General features: G+C 38.0%; 2 protein-coding genes across 52 annotated transcripts in view; one reads left to right on the forward strand and one right to left on the reverse strand.

Annotated features, from left to right (window-relative positions):
• KRIT1 (KRIT1 ankyrin repeat containing) overlaps positions 1-11,103 on the reverse strand; it is a 46,125-nt gene extending 35,022 nt beyond the window's left edge. Inside the window, exons 1-9 of one of the 50 annotated variants that reach the window (XM_055114691.1) lie at positions 10,880-11,066; positions 10,437-10,567; positions 9,874-10,106; positions 8,974-9,121; positions 7,007-7,110; positions 5,965-6,124; positions 2,641-2,733; positions 1,382-1,511; positions 374-617 (exon numbers count right to left, since the gene is read on the reverse strand). In XM_055114691.1, the coding sequence (XP_054970666.1) occupies positions 374-617; positions 1,382-1,511; positions 2,641-2,733; positions 5,965-6,124; positions 7,007-7,108 (729 nt within the window). In that variant the 5' untranslated portion in view covers positions 7,109-7,110; positions 8,974-9,121; positions 9,874-10,106; positions 10,437-10,567; positions 10,880-11,066. Of the gene's footprint in view, positions 1-373; positions 618-1,381; positions 1,512-2,640; positions 2,734-5,964; positions 6,125-7,006; positions 7,111-8,973; positions 9,122-9,873; positions 10,144-10,398 lie in introns of all 50 variants that reach the window. The other 49 variants (XM_034964439.2, XM_057302904.1, XM_063605966.1 and 46 more) reach the window with 49 other exon arrangements.
• A 242-nt stretch (positions 11,104-11,345) lies between these two features.
• Positions 11,346-18,358, forward strand: part of ANKIB1 (ankyrin repeat and IBR domain containing 1) — a 155,424-nt gene continuing 148,411 nt past the window's right edge. For both annotated transcript variants that reach the window (XM_003809739.5, XM_008962038.5), the window contains exon 1: positions 11,346-11,487. The gene's annotated coding sequence lies outside the window, so the exon portion shown is untranslated. The remainder of the gene's footprint in view (positions 11,488-18,358) is intronic.

The raw sequence follows: 18,358 nt of genomic DNA on the forward strand, positions 1-18,358 counted from the left end.
TGCTCTGTTGCCCAGGCTGGAGTTCAGTGCTGCGATCTCAGCTCACCGCAACCTCCGCCTCCCAGGTTCAAGCGATTTTCCTGCCTCAGTCTCCGGGGTAGCTAAGACTACAGGGGTACGCCACCACATCCAGCTAATTTTTGTATTTTTAGTAGAGACGAGATTTCACCATGTTGGCCAGGCTGGTCTCGAACTCCTGACCTCAGGCAATCCGCCCTCCTTGGCCTCCCAAAGTGCTGGGATTACAGGCGTGAGCCACTGCACCAGGCCTTCATGTTTATAATTAGTAATAGATGTATATATCTCAGGAAAAAAAATTACACTTGAGATAAAACGTCTTTTAAATCAGAGCTAAAATTCATTCAACTCTTACCCGATTTGTATACTGAAGATCTGATCCAAACAAAGGGTTGTAAATACAGGTATCTGCTTTCTCTAGGGCTAACATTTTACTCTTTATTTCTAGTGCACTATAGCCCATATGTAGTGAGTTTTCTGTCTGACCTGATTCAGTAGCATATGCAGGATTTATGACATTAGTTTTTATCCGCTCAAGAGGAGAAGGTCGGAATAAAGCTGGAATAAAGTGAGATTGTGCATGACGTTCATCTAACCACCTGGCAAAATAAAAAAACAGGTAGAAGTAGCCATTCGAAAGTGAAGATGAAAAAGACAGATTACTATCTAACTCTGATATATGACACTTGTGAATATTACCTTCAGATTTTTATAATTTTAATTTAGTGTTAGTTAATACTTTATTATTTTTAAAATTTATTTATATTGCAAATTGATTTTTTTTAACAAAAAAATGCATAATACTGTACATACTTTAGGGGCACATGTGATAATATGTTCATATGATCTATAAAGATCAAGTCAGTATACAAATACTTCATTTATTAATAAAAGTTTTGTTAATGGATACAGCAAATAAATTTTTTAAATGTATGTGCCATTATAGTAATAAAAACTCCTTTCAAAAAACATAAAAGTACTGTTAAAATTCAAACTACTGAGATGTAGGTGACATTAGCCCTGTTCTTACAGAAAGACAAAGGCATAAGAGGTTGAACGACTTCTTCACTGATAAGAGTAACTCAATATTAAATGTATAGTTTCATAACAGGTAAATCTTAATTCTTAAGCCAGGGCAGTGTTTACCATTTCTGAAAAATAAAATTAACATGCTGTACCCAGGCCAGGACAACCTTATCTTCGGGTTTTTCATTTTTATATTAGAATTGAAAAACTTACCATTTTTTAATACATATATTATTTTCATTATTTTCTTCTCAAAGTGTCTGTATCTATCAGAACTAATTTCTACTATAAACATGTATTTGATTAATTAAAAGATACTTCTAACGGCATTTCTTACTTATCCAAGGCTATTAACATCCTTGCTGTAAGTGTAGCAAAATGAGTACTGGATTCACTACAGACTCGCATAATATCTTGTAAGCAGTAAAAAATTGGGCATCCTGGGGTATATGTGTATTTAGTATTATCTGAAAAAGAAAAATGAAGAATTATGCTACCATATAAAAGGTTTACATCTGCATGTTTTCATCTAAAAATACATGTTAGAAAATGAAAACTTGTTAAGTATAAAATAAATTGTTCTAGATTTGGAATTAGAAGGCCTGGATTCAAGTGATGACTAGCTCTGTGACCTTGTCCACTCAGGTAAATGCAACATTTAGAATTTTAGAGGACTGCAGAAACTGTTTCCTCTTTATCTTCCTCAACAATGCTGTAAAACTCATTAATAAGATTTCCAATGCTACTTAAGATACTGAACTTTTTAACCTAAGTATGCCTGGAAAAACATATCTGGAATGCTACAGCTGGCTAATAAAATACATGTCAGCACTGTGTAGCAGCAGGCTGATGGGATGTCCATGGTGGGTGATTAATATAGTATATCATCAGTGTTACTACTATCTTACATGATGCTAGTACTCTATAGTTTCCAAGGTGATTTCGTATCTAATACCTCATTGAATTTTTCCGGCACCATGAAACAAGTGGGAGTAGATAGCAATATTGTCCCTATTTTACAAATAAAGAGCTAAAGATTAAAGAGGAGACTTGCCCAAGGTCACAAAATTATAGGCTGCAAGGTCTGTACTGAAACTCAATGTGTTTATTATGCCAGGGTGCCAAAGGAATAAAATATTACATTTTCACATTAGATTTCCTTCTTAAAAATATTACTATTAGGCAGAGTATATTAGAACTATTATTGATTCTTGTCCCAAATACAAGATAGGTTCTGATCATAATTTGTTAATTTTCCAGAATACTTAAGGATCAATTTTTATTTTATCTATGGCATATCTTTAGAAAAATCCTTTATTGTAACCTGAGCACTTTAAATTTCAATTATGCCTTCCCTCCTCATTTCTTCATCCTTTTAAAAACTAAAACAAAAACATTACTGTTGAGCCAAGAAGCCTGTATATTATTTTGAAATCAAAACATCTTTAAGTAACATATTTCTCTTCTATTAATTTTAAAATATATATTTTATAATATTATAGTAGTAACTATGAATGCAAATTCTTAACTTCCTCAATAGACCTTTACTTAGCATCTAAAGTATATAAAGATTTGAAAGATACATTTAGACTTTACCTTTGACAACTGATGGAACAATAAATAATGACGCTTCTCTGCCCATCTTCTCTCCATCCAGAGGAAATTTTTTCATTAGTACAACTCGTTTTCCTAATCATTTTTAAAAAGTTAGCAAAACAAAAATAATACACTTTTAAATCTTATAAATTACCTTGAGAATTAGAAAACAGATACTTTAAAAGGCAGCATTAAGAGGAACTGAAATATACTAAGTCAATTTTATTATATGTACTAATAAAAACTGATAAATGCAAAATCATTCTGTGGACAATCCTTGTAGATTTAGGGTCCTGGTCTTGACCCCTAGAAGAGAAGCTTCCTAAGCATAGCTAGGAAAACTGTTCTGCTAAGAGCTGAGAAGGCAGAACAACAATGTACTCTGCAGGGTCAATATGCATATACCACCTCACTCATCTAGAATAGAGACAGTAAGAATTTTATTATATTCTGGCATATGTAAGTTTCAAAGTCTTAATGTTTAGTGGCTCTTCATTTAATATTTAACCTCCATCCTCAATTTCAGGTTTTATTAAAATCTGATTGGGCTACAAACTATTGTTCTAAATTGTAACTACCATTCTTAATGTTTTTCCTGAATTGGCAGTAAGTTATTAATAAATAATAACCTACAAGTCTTGTATTCTAAAACCCCTCATTCTCTAGACCTTTGTTATACTTGCAATGCTTTCAATTTCCTCACACTAAGAAACAGAACCTCGTTCCTGCCCCAGGTAGAAATGCCTAGTAGGCAGGTGGGATGCCTTCTGTGGGCAGGTAAATGATAAGACTTCAAATAGATACACTTATTCACAAAATATGAGAGCCAATATTTGTGATTATTAAGACCTTCTATATTATAGCCCCCAATTATTTTACAAAATGAACACTTGTACAAAATATAAGTGCTAGATACAGAACAACATTCTAATATACTTCAGAGGCACTATTTCTTTTGTCTGGCTTGAAGTCTCGTTTCTACTTAATCTTTCCTGCCTTGCTGTTTCCCCAAATCCAGTTACGATCCATTATTTAAATGCCTATTTTGCAAATTATATATCTAACTATGAGATCTGTCAGTGGGGCAGGGAAGCACTGACAAGTTAGGAGATGAAGGTTCTAGTCCTAATTCCTCTACCAATGGAAATGCTTATAGGAGGAGACAGCCTATGCCTCTATTCCCATTTTATAGATGTGAAAATCACTACCTATCGACAGGACCAATTTAAGAATTTCATGTATAAGTGTGATGGTGCTTTGTAAATGACATACAGCACAGTACAAAAATTTTAAGCCTAACTACTGCTAATAGTCATTTGTGATTTTCATGTGATGTTTATATAAGGAATCTTATTACTTCAAAAATATTTCATAGATTTAGAAAAACAAATAGGATATTCAGGATACAGTATGGCTCATTAATACATTAAACTTTTCGACTTTAATTTCTTGTTAAAAGCTCCCTGAAAATATATTAGTACATTTTATGTCTGAGTATACAGGGCAAAATGGTGCTAGATATGTTTCACGGTGACTGTCACTCGTAACTCCTCCTAAGGGAAAGTACCCAGCCCTCTGGACCAGGGGAAGTTTTTTGTTAACAGTGAGATCTCTTCCATATCCCTCTGGGTAAATGGACCTAGTGGCTGAGCTTATTTAATTCACAACAAATTATGACTTTTTTAGGTCTATAATGATTTGTCAGCACAAATATGTGATTTAGGCTAATCAGATTTCTGTCTCAGGGATTTGGTGTCAGGATAGATGCTGATAACTATAACAATCTGGCAATAGTAGAATAAGTTCAGATGAAAATTTATCAGAGAAGTCCAAGACTGAGGTAGATAAGACTGACCAATCTGTGGCATCCAAAGAGAGTCTTCACATGCCTTGATTCCCAAAAAAGGATAGCTCCCTCCACCTTTTTAATAAGCTAAGATTGCTTTCATGATCATCTTATTATACAGTGAATCTGGTAATTAGAGAAAAGGGATTCTCTTTGTGAGACTCGGAGTGTTTATCACAGATCATATGCAGGAACTTTTTTTTTTTTTTTTTTTGAGATGGAGTCTCACTCTGTCGCCCAGGCTAGAGTGCAGTGGCACAATCTTGGCTCACTGTAACCTCCATTTCCCATGTTCAAGCGATTCTTCTGCCTCAGCCTCCTGAGTAGCTGGGACTATAGGCGTGTACCACCACACCGGGCTAATTTTTGTATTTTTGGTAGAGATGGGGTTTCACCATATTGGCCAAGCTGGTCTCGAACTCCTGACCTCGTGATCCACCCACCTCGGCCTCCCAAAGTGCTGGGATTACAGACGTGAGCCACTGCACCTCACATCTTATAAGTAGGAACTACTTATAATCCTGAGTTAAAATGCTTACAGTCCCAACCCACAAAAACTCTTCAGGCTCTATTAGGGGAAGTAACCTATCAGGGAGCTATAATACAGTGAATGGTACCGCCAAAAGTTATGAAACACAGGCTTATAGCTCAGTTATGTATCTCTAGAAAACAAATATCCAAAATAACTAATAAATCAAACCACAGTATTTGGCTGTATCTCTGCAACAAAAACCATCTCTTTACTGAAACAGATGAATCAGATAACTAATCCCTATAAAAATGTAAACTGAATAAGCTTTGAAAAACCAAAAAAGCAGGCATAGAGAGGTATGCTTTACTTCACTAAGAACTGTTTTCTACTGCTGCTTGACTGAATTGGTTTTACTTTTTAAATTGTAGTAACTGAATCTTGGATATAGTTTGTAGTTTCTGTAACGTTTGACGGCTGTTTCTACAGCCTGAGAAAATGGATCATTAATTTTTAATCTATCTATTATGTAATATTTTAAATGGGGCCTCAATCTTTCAGGGTTAATACTTCCACAATTCAGTTTGACTTTCTGAAAAGGGTCTTCTTTCTATGACCAAATAGGAAGAAAACCTCTGCTACTTGGTAATTTACAGGACTTTCCCTAATCCATGAACATTAACTTTTACTTAGTTTTGGAGAGATGAGTATAGTTTCCTCTGTCATTAAGTAGAGAAATAGGAATAGTAGTTAAAAGATACTTACCTAGGGAACTACACTTCACATCAACATTGTGAATTCTTTAAATACTTCTCAACTTTTAAAAAATTTGTCAAGTTACATCTTGAAGGGGCTTGGGTGTACCTTAAAAAACACTTGAGTTTTTTTGCAAGTTTGTTAAATGTAAAGGAACATAAAAAGAAATTGGTTTAATATGTGTATATTTTTAAAAGAATTTTTCTCCACAAGTATTTTAAACAATGTGTTTTTTAAAAAAGAAGTTTCCTACCTCTGATACCCTGGTTTGCAGGAGAAATTGGTTTGGTGGTTTCTACTACGTAATCCAATATGCCTTGTGTTATTTCACTGTTGCCTTGAAGTTTCGTTTCCAATAAAACTTTCTTTCTCTTTTTTTTCTGTCCTTCAATGGGAACTTCATGCAACAAAATCTTAGATGAGAAAAACATTAAGAGAAAGCTTAAAATAAAGTCTACTTGCCCTAGAATACTACAATAAGCTAGTAGTCTTTCTCAACTCTAGCTGCATATTAGAATAATTTGGGAAGCTTTAAAACAATAGCAATGCCCAGCCCCATCCCACACAGATGGGAATGTCTGGGGCCTGGTTCTTACAGTTTTAAGATGCTTCTACAGTGCAGCCAGGAGTGAGAAATGGTAAGCCACAGCACTGCTGATGCAGTAGCCTACTCAGAAACCCTACAGTACCCTTTAACAGGTTTCAGACAACCTTAAAAAAGCAGTTTAAAGGAAATGCTAGATAAATTAGGTTAAATTAGAAGTATTTCATATTGCTTGAAATCTGTTGCATAAAAAAAGTAACAAGTTATATATATGTATACGTATGTACATATAGCCTTAATTATATGTTTACTAATAAATACGATTCAACACTACAGAAAAGTAACTTAATTGTCTAAAAATTTAAGGCAAAAAAGTATTTTAAAACGAATTGTTAAAAATAGTTATTTGGAAAAATAACCAAAAACAAAGTTTGGATTGAAATTTTAAGTGAGCTGACTTTTGCAGTGGTTTTTAATTTTTGAGAGCCATTTCACAAACTGTAAGAAAACTGAAAGCTATATATTGTAAGAAAAACTCAAACAAGTAACCTTTAATATCTAATAACCTACATGTCAATAAACAGCAAATGGTCAAAAGGCACGTGGCAGAAAAAAGACAAAATAATGGGCAGAGACCTAAAATAATTGGCTTGTTAATACAACTTTACAAGATATAATAAGGCTTTATATGTGAATGATAATACAGAATGACATTCAATGGTAGAAATAAATTACTATTAAATGTTCTTACTTCATATGACTTAGCTCTGTATTCCCGAGAATTGAGACTGGCAGTATTCTTTGGACGAATAACAGCAACATATGCATCTTCTATGTTTTCTGGATTTCCCATTGCTTTACAAAACAAATAAAAAAATCCTTTGAAAGATTAAATGACACATTTGATGGCAAGATAAAAAAAAAGTAATGCATCTTAAATTGAAAACTTTTATTTCCACATAATCGTGTCGAAAAAATTAAAAAATAATAAAATGGTCTCTATCGTAGAATATACAGTGCCTAAAAGGCAAGCCAGGAATGACTTTGACTGCATCTTTACTGTTCAACTACTCAAAACCTTAGCTGATAATTTAAGATTTCCTTTGTATTTCTTTTTTCATTTTAAAATAGGGTTATACATTTTCATAGGTGTTAACTGCATAGTAAGAATCTGCCTTTGGGGCCAAAAAAAAGTGATGAGGATTATAAAATATCTTGTAAATAATGACTTGAAATAGTGATTCAGAATAATATACACTTTTTCCATAAATTACAAAAGTGAATGTTAGTTATACTGTTAACAGTTTGGAAGCTGGAAATGGTAGATGTTTTATATCCATTGACATTTACTCCAGAACTTTTAGCAAGGATAACTTTGATATCAGACATTTGGATGAGCTAAAGCGTAGTATGTAATTTTCTTTGGAGTTGCTTATCACAGAACCAAAACTATTTGGTCAGTTGATAAAAGCTTTCTGAAGGTGATTTAAGAATCTTTTCCATTTCCCTTATCAATTTCCTTGATAATCCAAATTTTTGTTTTGTTTTGTTTTAGACAGAGTCTTGCTCTGTCACTTAGGCTAGAGTGCAGTGCACAATCTCGCCTCAATGCAACCCTCGCCTCCCGGGTTCAGGCGATTCTCCCTCCTGCCTCAGCCTCCTGAGTAGCCAGAATTAACAGGCGTGTGCCACCATGCTCGGCTAATTTTTGTGTCTTTTAGTAGAGATGGAGTTTTACCATGTTGGCCAGGCTGGTCTCAAACTCCTGACCTCAAGTGATCCACCTGCCTCGGCCTCCCAAAGTGCTCGGATTACAGGCGTGAGCCACCACACCTGTCAATAATCCAAACTTTTTATTCCAAATATATTCACTGTGTGTGTGTGTGCGTGTGTGTTATGCATATACTTTGTCCCACTAAATCTTAAGTCTCCATTGTGCAATTTCCAACAAGTGACTGAATTTCAACCACAATCTTAGTTGTATAATAGTTTTCTTCATTGAATAAATTTCTTTCATGGCTACACTAAAGTGCATCTTTCTGTACTGATTATTTTTTATCTTTTTTTGAAAAAGCTTCTCCCCATTTATTTGTCAGTAAATTTCTAAAAGAACATTAAAGAGTTTCTTTCCCAGCTATGTTGAGATGAACTTTCTTCAGTTTTTTAAAAACCATTAGGCATTAAAATTACCTGTTCATATTTAATGAGTTCCCTACTGCTGCAACTCTCAAGATAGACCATTTTCAAGAAAGGGTTTTGAATGTTATTTGAGAGGCGATAGAGTAATTTATCCTGTTTCTTCCACTGCAACTGAAAATGTCACTCTGTAACTTTTAATTCACTTCCCTAAATAATAATTAAAAAGTGCCTTATGATTGTAAAATTACCTTAAGAAGAAATTCTTTTAAAATACAGTAGCTTTTGGCATTTTACATAAACTTTAGCCTAAGATTAAAACAACCATTAAAATTATTGTACAAAAATTTTAAATAAAATAATTTAAATAATTTTCAAATTTATTTTAAATTCTAAAACTTTCCATTGATTTAGATCCAAAAAAACCCTACAGATATTTCACTAGAAAAAATACAGTGAAACATTAGGATAGAGACATTTCATTGTGTGAAAGGTTTTGAGGACGTATCATTCTTTATCATTATATACTTCATGAAATTTTTTTCAGTTCAATTTTTTGTATAAAATCATCTTAAAACCCACCTCATGTAACAGACCTTCCTACATCATGTGAAAAGGATGAGGCCTTTTTCTTCTCAGAATTTCTATTTAGCAATTACTTTTCACCACAGATTAACAATGACTTCAAGATAATAAACGTTTACAAATTATGAGACAGACGCATTGAAGACTGCAAGCCCCAAAAAGAAAGACATTGTATTGTGAATACACTGTATGATATATGGGCACAATTACAGAAACCATTTTATCTATTAAGGACCTATAAGAGAAATCAAGTAACTCTTAGTTTTCTAAAGACAATTTAAAGCAAATCAATTCCTGTCTTGGTCAACTCATGTTAAGAAAACATTTACTAGCAAAGTACTTTGTCAATACTCATCACTTCTCTAGAATATTTAATTAATACTGCACAGAAGCCTGAACTTTTAAAAGGTAAACAAATGTGATTTTAAAAAGACATAACTATGACAGTAACAGTATTTTGTTTTCTTAAACCAAATACTTTTTTACCATATCCCCAAAATATTCTTAAAATTCATTTTCAAGAACTATTCGTACTTGACTACTTAAAATCTACATTCTTCCAGTGACATGAAAGAAGGAAACAAAGGCTTAACAGGAAAATAACAAAAGTAACTAACATAGGAAGGTAAAACTGCTAAGGGAGAAACACATACAAACTGATACAAAATGAGTAGCTTGAACTAAAATACAAGAAAGGTATAACTAGAGTTTGCAATATGTTTAGACTGAGTCTGAGATGAGGGTTCAAGTGAATAAGTACAGGAAACGTGGCATTTTGTTATATGGCTCACTCCATTCTGGAAAATGTTAGGCACAAATGATAATATGCTCCCTAAGTAATAAGATCTTATAAATAAAGCAGTGGAAGTGGTCCTTAATTGGGGGGGTGGCACCTACCTGGGATCACTGGAAAATATGGAGGGCATTTCTGGTTGTCACTATGACTGATGAGGGGAGATGTACAACTGCCATTTAGTGTCCATGGAACAGGTTTGCTAACATCCTCTTAGTATGCTAGACAGCGTTTGCAAACAGAAACTGTAAAGGCACATATGCACTCCAGAAGGGTAAGAAAATAATGAGGCTGAGATCCTGAGTTGGACCACCGAGATGAAAGACTTCTGGTGAGGCTAAAAACATGTAGAAAAAGCGATGAAAGCCAAAAACCTTAAAAGGTGGAGAAAGGTGTAGAGGCGAGAAGTGAGTTAGAGGGGGAGAAGTGAGTTAGAATGACAAGCTGTGAATCCCTTTCCCTGCAATGACAAAAATACGTAATCACTCTGCCTGGGAGGTTTTTTCCTGCGCCACCACCCGTCAACGTCCACTACTGGGGAAAAACGTAAGCCTCTTTGCTCAAAGAGTTTCCACCCAAAAAGTGGCTATGGTTTCTCTGTAACTACATGTGAAAAATAAACTCCTTGCCTGGGGCAACTAGATGTGGAGATGGTTCAGTCTCCCACCTCTGTTTTCCCTCGCTGGAGTCGAACTTGCTCCTCCTGTTTCCCGAAGGACACCGAGAGGTCCCACCCGTACGTGCTGCCGCGAGTGCCTCTCTGGCCGCTACATTCAACTAAATGGGTGGGACAGTCACCTGGCGAGCAAGGGGCAGGGACCGTCACCGCTTTCTCATTCCTCCTTCCCGCCTCCCAGGCACAGCAGCCCGGCCCAGCTTCCTGTGGCAGAAAAACCCTCAGTCGCCAAAAGAAAGCCGTCTTGAGGGTTCCCCCGCGCTCCCCACCCGCGCCCCAAAAGCTCAGGTCTCTGGAGTCGGAGACCCTCCTGCCCACCTGCTCTTTACTGTCCTTCCCTCTCCTCGCACCTCAGCACCATTCACCCCTCACCCTCTCCCGAAACTACGGGGTCCCAGGTCTTCAAAGGCCTTAGCTTTCCACCCCGCCGTTACCGTGGCTATGAAATCGCTTCCGGGTTCACACCCTTTGCAGCCTCGCGGTTGGCGGTGGAAGAGCTTCCGGGTCGGCGGCCGGGCTGCTGCCGTTCCTGCTCCTTTTCACTGGACCTGCAGTCTCTCAGGGGCTGGTGGCAGGCGACTAGGAGACTAGGGTGGTGGCGGTGGGGGTGCCAGCGGCTGAGCCGGAGCCGGAGGCGGGGGAGGGGAAGAGGGCGGCCGGGGCTGCGCGCGCGCAAGGCTGGAACATGAGCCGGACTTGACCGCGAGGCGGGGGCAAGAGCCACCGCCCCCTCTTCCCCTCCCCCGAGTGAGGCGGCGCAGCGGCCGGAGAGGGATGGGGGGCGCCCACCCAGTCTGAGCCTCGCCGCGGGCGCCTTCGGCTCACACAGCGCTTCCCGCGGGCCGCCAGTGCGCACCCTCGGCCACATCAGCCTCCGCCTGGCGGGTGCACCCGGGCCGGCGAGGAAGGGGCAACCGTCCGGGTGGGTGGGGCGGGCTGGGTACCTGAGGTCACCAGCTCGGCTGTAGAGGCAGGGGCGGCGGAGGCGGAACTGCGGAGTTGCTGGGTCCACCGACCCTTACCCTCAGCGAGAGAAGTAACCGTAAGTCTCAGCTTCGCGGTACAGATGTGTTTGAGGCTGCCTGTACCCATTTGTGGCTCCGAGTTCAGAGCTATCTAGTTCACACCCTCCCGGATCTACTAGGAGTGTGTCTGTCGCCTGTTTTGGAGCATTGTTGTTCTGTCTGTCCCCATCCCTGAACAGGCAGCATTCTCTGCCCTACAGGGCTTTTCTCCCAGCGAATTTGCAAGCCTCCGGGTCTCCGTGACGCGTCCCATCCTCCCCATCTGGATGCATCTCCTTGTCCCTCTGTCCTCAAAGGATCTGTGTCCTTCCTCGCAGCCTCCCCCCCACCCCCATCCTTTGAGACGTGGAAAGCCACGGGTTCTGCCGACCTCGGGGGCTAGAGAGAGTCTTGAGAAGCGGATGGGTAAAAGTGCTCTGCAGGGCTGTGATGGGTGGGGATAGGTGCAGATGGCTCCAGTGAACCTTTATTTTTGCAGCTTCTGCCACCAAAACAAAAGAATGGAGCGCTCCCCTGTATTCTTATTCTTCTCCGTATGTATGAGCTGTTTTTCTGTACGTAGCTGTTTGAGTCGCAGGAAATTGAAACTAGAGCTGTAATAAAGCATCTCCTGAGGAGATTTTGAGAATTAGTCTCCCAAGCTCTATTCACACGGAATGGCATATCGAACAATCTTGTATTGAAATGACCATTTCAGAAGAGCTTTACTGGTAGATCTGACAGATAAATGTAAAGATAAGAGTCTGCTGTTTCAAATAGTGTATTTTAGATACCTTTAAATTTTAGTATTCTAATTTTCATCTAGTTCTTAATTTGTGAAGTATGTGGGTATGTGTAAGGTGTAAAAATCTGTGTATTGGAAGGTTTTGCTTTGTTACAAGCTTTTGCTTTGTTGCTTTTGAGACAAGAGACGTTTAAAGATCATATTAGATTGTATTTGATAATTATTTTCAATCATTAATTCCAGAGAAATCTTTTTTTGTATCAGCCACTCACAGATGTTACACACCTTGGTGCCTATGACCCTCCTGCTGCTTAAACTGTGAATGTCTTCAAAGTGTATTTTCAGATTTTTGAACTAGACGTTTTTTCTCATTAGAATTTGATTTGCTTTTCAAACTGCTCCTGCAGAACTTTCCAGAAATTAGATTTAAAAATAATTTTAATGCTGTCAGTGTTTGGACAATAGCTCTTATATGACTTTATGCATTTGCTACTTTTCAGAGCACCATAGGAAGCAAACGATAATTTAAGAATAATTTTACTGTGTACTGCAGGTTGTTATTCTGCAAACTACTGTGTAGTGTAGACTGGTAGCTTTGGTGTTTTGTGTTGCTGAAAAACATTGTCATTTCATTAAGAAAGATGGATGTGTTTAATGACTTTTCCCCCCAACCTCCTTTCAGCAGTTGATTTTGGGCTATTATCTGATTTGTAACTTCTCACTGTTCACAGATTTTAATTTGAAGTAGGCTCAGGAGATGTAGCTCCAACTCTGTCTCTGGAAAGGTACTTAGCACAGAAGCCAAGCACTGTGCAGAGTTGAGTGTATTATTAAGGGTGTGGCTTTTGCTTTCTGTAAAATTGTTCAGTTTCTGAATAAGAGTAGGGTGCTATAGTGAGGTGATGGGCGCTATCTTGGAGAAGTCTTAGAAAAAATGTTGTTGATTCTCTTTTCCTTGGGGTAGGATGCGGAAGATAGAATTATATTTTCCTATTTCACTGTTCCCTTGACCACTACACCGAGAATTTTGAGTTTTCAATATGTAAGGAGTCTGAAACTGTGCAGACTGTGCTGTAAACAAGGGCTCTAACAGGTAGGTGACTCCTGAAACATGGGAGGAAAGTTTTGTTAGCCACTCTTTTGTACTCCTGTGGCACTGCCCACTTCTCAAAGAGTGGGTTTTCTTTCCTCTTTCTTTTCTGGGGTATGCACTCAAACTTGTGAAAGTGAAATATGTGTATTTACAACTTGCTTGTAGATAAAAGTGCGAGCTCATTTTCATATATAAGTAGATGGAAGAACTATGAATTAAGTTAATCTGAATGTCCTTGAAATGAAGTTGGAAAAGATTCCTCAGTGCTTTGGGTAATTTTTCCCCCATTGAGGATGCATATGACATTTATTTAGATTAAGTTTTAAAATATTTCCTTCAAATATTTGACACATTTGCCAAAAAGGATTTGGGAGTGGACTAAGTCATTATTAAAGAGACCAGTCTGTGGGAGTTTTTATACATTGATCTAAAAATGTTTAGGTTTTTAATTTACTTTTCAAAGTGACTTCCTTAGGGGGAATGGTAATTTTTGGATTCTCAGTTTATTTTTCAGATAACCTCAGACCGCCTCTTTCTTTTCCAGATATTTTCTTTCTTTTTTCTTTTCTTTCTTTTTTTTTTTTTTTTTTGAGATGGAGTCTCATTCTCTTGCCAAGGCTGGAGTGCAGTGGTGTGATCTTAGCTCAGTACAACCTCTGCCTCCTGGGGTCAAACGATTCTCCTTCCTCAGCCTCCCAAGTAGCTGGGACTACAGGTGCCCGCCACCACACCCGGTTAATTTTTGTATTTTTAGTAGAGACGAGGTTTTGCCACGTTGGCCAGGCTGGTCTCAAACTCCTGAACTCAGGTGATCCGCCTGCCTTGGCCTCCCAAAATGTTGGGATTACGGGTGTCAGCCACTGCGCCTGGCCTTCCAGATACTTTCATGTCCACTTCATTTCAGTAAACCTTTGTTGAGCATCTACTGTGTGTGCCAAGCACTTTTATTACGTTCTGGAACTACCAGGGTAAATTAGTCAAGGTTCCTTTCCTCATTGAGGTTACCAGTCTAGATATTTGACTGTGATTTCTATTCACCTGCCTTTATTGGCTTCTCTTACAGGTTTTTAAGCCACTTGACCCTGTTGCAAGGTTGTTTCATATCCTGTGTATAAGAATAAGCGGCCGGGTGCTGTGGCTCACGCCTGTAATCCCAGCACTTTGGGAAGCCGAGGTGGACAGATCATGAGGTCAAGAGATCAAGACCAGCCTGGCCAACATGGTGAAACTCTGTCTCTACTAAAGATACAAAAAACTAGCTGGGTGTGGTGGCACGCCCCTGTAATCCCAGCTACTTGGGAGATGGAGGCAGGAGAATCACTTTAACCTGGGAGGTGGAGGTTGCAGTGAGCTGAGATCGCACCATTGCACTCCAGCCTGGGTGACAGGGTGAGACTCTGTCTCAAAAAAAAAAAGAATAAGCACGATAGATGCCATTTATTGAGTGCCTAATTTGTGCCAGTCACCATGCTAAGTGCTTTACATACATTATCTCATTTAATCCTTAGAACAGCCCCAAAATATATTTTATCTCCATTTAAAGATCTCCCCCCCACACGCGAATAAACTAAACTAAATTATTATAATAATAAAAAGCCATACAGAATCTGGTGTATAGTATTACTGGATTTTTTTTTCTTGTAATATTCTCGAAAAGATTTGACTTACAGTCCTTAAAGGGGAGAAGCTGTCGTACAGTCATTAACAGTTTTTAATTCTCTAATATTGCTTTGAATAGAAAAATCCTTATTTCATAAGGTACTAGTATATTTTGTGTTCTAAAGCAGATAATTTGGCTGGGTGCAGTGGCTCACACCTGTAATCCCAGAACTTTGGGAGGCTGAGGCAGGCGGATCACCTGAGGTCAGGAGTTCGAGACCAGCCTGACCAACATAGAGAAACCCCATCTCTACTAAAAATGCAAAATTAGCCGAGCGTGGTGGCACATGCCTGTAATTCCAGCTACTTGGGAGGCTGAGGCAGGAGAATCGCTTGAACCCAGGAGGCAGAGGTTGCAGTGAACCGAGATCACGCCATTGCACTCTAGCCTGGGCAACAAGAGCAAAACTCCGCCTAAAAATAAATAAATCAATAAAGCAGATAATTATATACTATCAAAAATAATTTTCAGTCGTTGTTTAAACTTTTGAAAAGACATAATTCTAAAGGTCATTATGGTTAACTGTAACAGATCTTCAGGCATGTTTACCTTTTTTTCCCTCTATTTCTGCAACGGGACCACAAGCTTTTAAAATGTGCTAAAAATGTGTGTATTCTCCAGGAAGGGTAGAGTATTGAGCCATGTGAAATCTATTCAGCTTTAAAAATTTTTGAGTTTGATTTTGGCAACTAAGGGCCTTGGAGAGTTTTAGTTTCTGCAATGAAAATGTATTCTTTCAGGTTTGAAAATTATCATGCTCATTATTGGTAGGATATATACTTTATCAGTAATTTGATATGATTCTGTCTAATACTTTTTCAGACACTCAGCATTTTTTAAAACATGGTTTTTCACTGTCAACTCTTTTCTCCAAAAGCCTTATTTTTATCCTCAACATTTTATTCTATCATTAATTTTTAACCAAAAACTGTTAGCAGTTTGCTATTCTCAGGATAATGGTTTTTACTACTGGTTATACACTCTTCTGTTTTTAGGACTGTAGAGCAGATATTTAATACTTGAGTTCCTAAGAAAGTTAATCCTTGATATTTTTCTGTCTTCAGTCTGACATATAATTTTAACTTAACATAGACAGTCCTTTCCTTTCAGTGTAGCAAAATCCTTGCTACTCAAGTCACTATATTTTTCTCATTGAAACAATATTGGAGGTAGAATTCCTGTTCAAGGACATTAACAATGACTAAATTATAAATGGGCTAGGTGCTGGGTCTACAAAGATGAGTAAGTCAAGATTCCTTTCCTCACTGAGCTGTAAAATGTTCATTTAAAATCCATGAAGAGAAGGGAGAGTTCATTGAGATGCTCTTAGTTCTCCAAATAGACATGAAAACATTGCCCTTCTTGTTAATGCGTCCCTTCAGAGTATGGTAAAGGAAAGTATGTAAATCAACATATTCAGCCAGGATTTTCATTCTGTTTCCTGGCCTTAGGCAATAGGTGATTCACATTTGCTGTATCACTAGATGTTCTATATCACATCTTTATTTTCAGATGAAAAAAATCATTTTGAAATAATTTCAAATTTAAAGAAAAAATGCCAGAACAGTACAAAGAACTCTTACATCCCCTTCACCCAGATTTCTCCTATTGTTAATATTTTGCTTACTTTTTTCCATTGCCTGCCCTCTCTCTCTCTGTCTCCATACATACATACCTCCTCATTACAGTCTTTTTCTGAACCTTTTGGAGCAAACTGCCAACGTGATATCACATCACTCCTAAACACTACAGCGTCTGTTTTTTAAAAATAGGCACTCTCTTATACAGCCAACATACTACTGTCCAAAGAAGAAAATCAACGTGGATACAACACTGCTATCTAGTCCAAAGAATCTATACAAATTTCGTGTACTATGCCAACAATATCTCTTTATCTTCTGGTGCAGGATCCTATCCAGGAATACATGTTACAGTTGGTTGTTATGTCTGTTCGTAGTTCTTCAGCCTCAGTTTTCCATCTTTCATGTCCTTGATAGTTTTAATAAGTTTATGCCCTGTATTCTGTGTGGTGACCCTCATCCTAGATCTATATAATTCTTCCTCATGATTCCAATCAGGTTATGCATTCCTGGCAGTAATACCACAGAAATGCTGCCGTGTGCCCTTCTTAGTGTGTTGCATCCAGAGGCATACAATGTAAAACCATGCCACTAATAGTGATATTGGCAAGATTATATTTGTGCCCTTTGTGATTTATTAGTGTTTGTGGAGATGTATTCCAAAATTATGCTAGTATCCTGTTTCTCATCAACCCTCCACTCATTAGCTTTGGTGGGTGTCATTGATGACTCCCACCTGAATTAACCACTCTTATGATGATTGCCAAATAATATTTTTTCTGTTATTTCTTCTATGCATATTAATTGGTATTATGTCATAAGGTACTACTTTTTTTTTTTTTTTTTTTTTTGAGACAGAGTCTTGCTCTGCTGCCCAGGCTGGAATGCAGTGGTGTGATCTTGGCTCACTGCAACCTCTACCTCCCAGGTTCAAGCAATTCTCCTGCCTCAGCCTCCCGAGTAGCTGAGATTACAGGCACCCACCACCACTCCCAGCTCATTTTTGTGTTTTTAGTAGAGATGGGGTTTCACCTCTTTCTCTCTTATGTATTAAAATTAAAATAGTAAAGACTCATGGATTTCAATTTTGTGAAATGTGTTCTGATTTGTTGCTATTGTTATTTATTTTGCTTTTTAAGGTATTCCTGATTTAGCCAATGGTAACCTCTTCAAGCTGGCTCGTCTGCCCGTATATCATGCCCCTATCTCATTGGTTGTGCATTTCCTTAGGGCTTTCTGGCAGAACAAGCTGTTCCTGGTTCATCTTGTGCTTTGTCTACTAGAGTAGACAAAGTAGATTCCAGGGCTAGAGCCCTGGAATCAGCCATTTCTCCAAGGAGCCCTATTTTTGTTTTTTGTGGGTTTTTTTTTTGGTGAAAGATGGTATTTAAAAACAAAGATTTGGGGGCTTAGTGTGTTCATTGCTACTGGAGTGTCATTGCTTCCAAGCCGTCATAGAAGACAGAATTAGGACACTTGTATATGGTTTGTATACACACACATAGGCAAAACACACACTCATGTACATACGTAATTATTTCTGTACCTGTGTGTACATATTACAGAATCATAAAGTTGTTCCTGTAGTTCCAATTCTAGTCCAGCACCCCAAGGTTTTTCCTAGCTTTCTCCCTTTAAATGTTTATGAATGCCTTCTCTGGCAGTAATAAACTAGGCTTTGCATTAACCTGAATATATTTATCATTTCCCCAGTTGTTTTATTTATTTGCCCAGTAGGCTACCATTCTCCCTGCCATGTAGACCATCTCCCACCTTCATCTACCCCTACTAACACACATCATTAACTGAGGGGCCTGCTGGCTTTTGCCTC

This window comes from Pan paniscus, chromosome 6 (genome assembly GCF_029289425.2).
Source record: "Pan paniscus chromosome 6, NHGRI_mPanPan1-v2.0_pri, whole genome shotgun sequence".
NCBI lineage: Eukaryota > Metazoa > Chordata > Mammalia > Primates > Hominidae > Pan > Pan paniscus.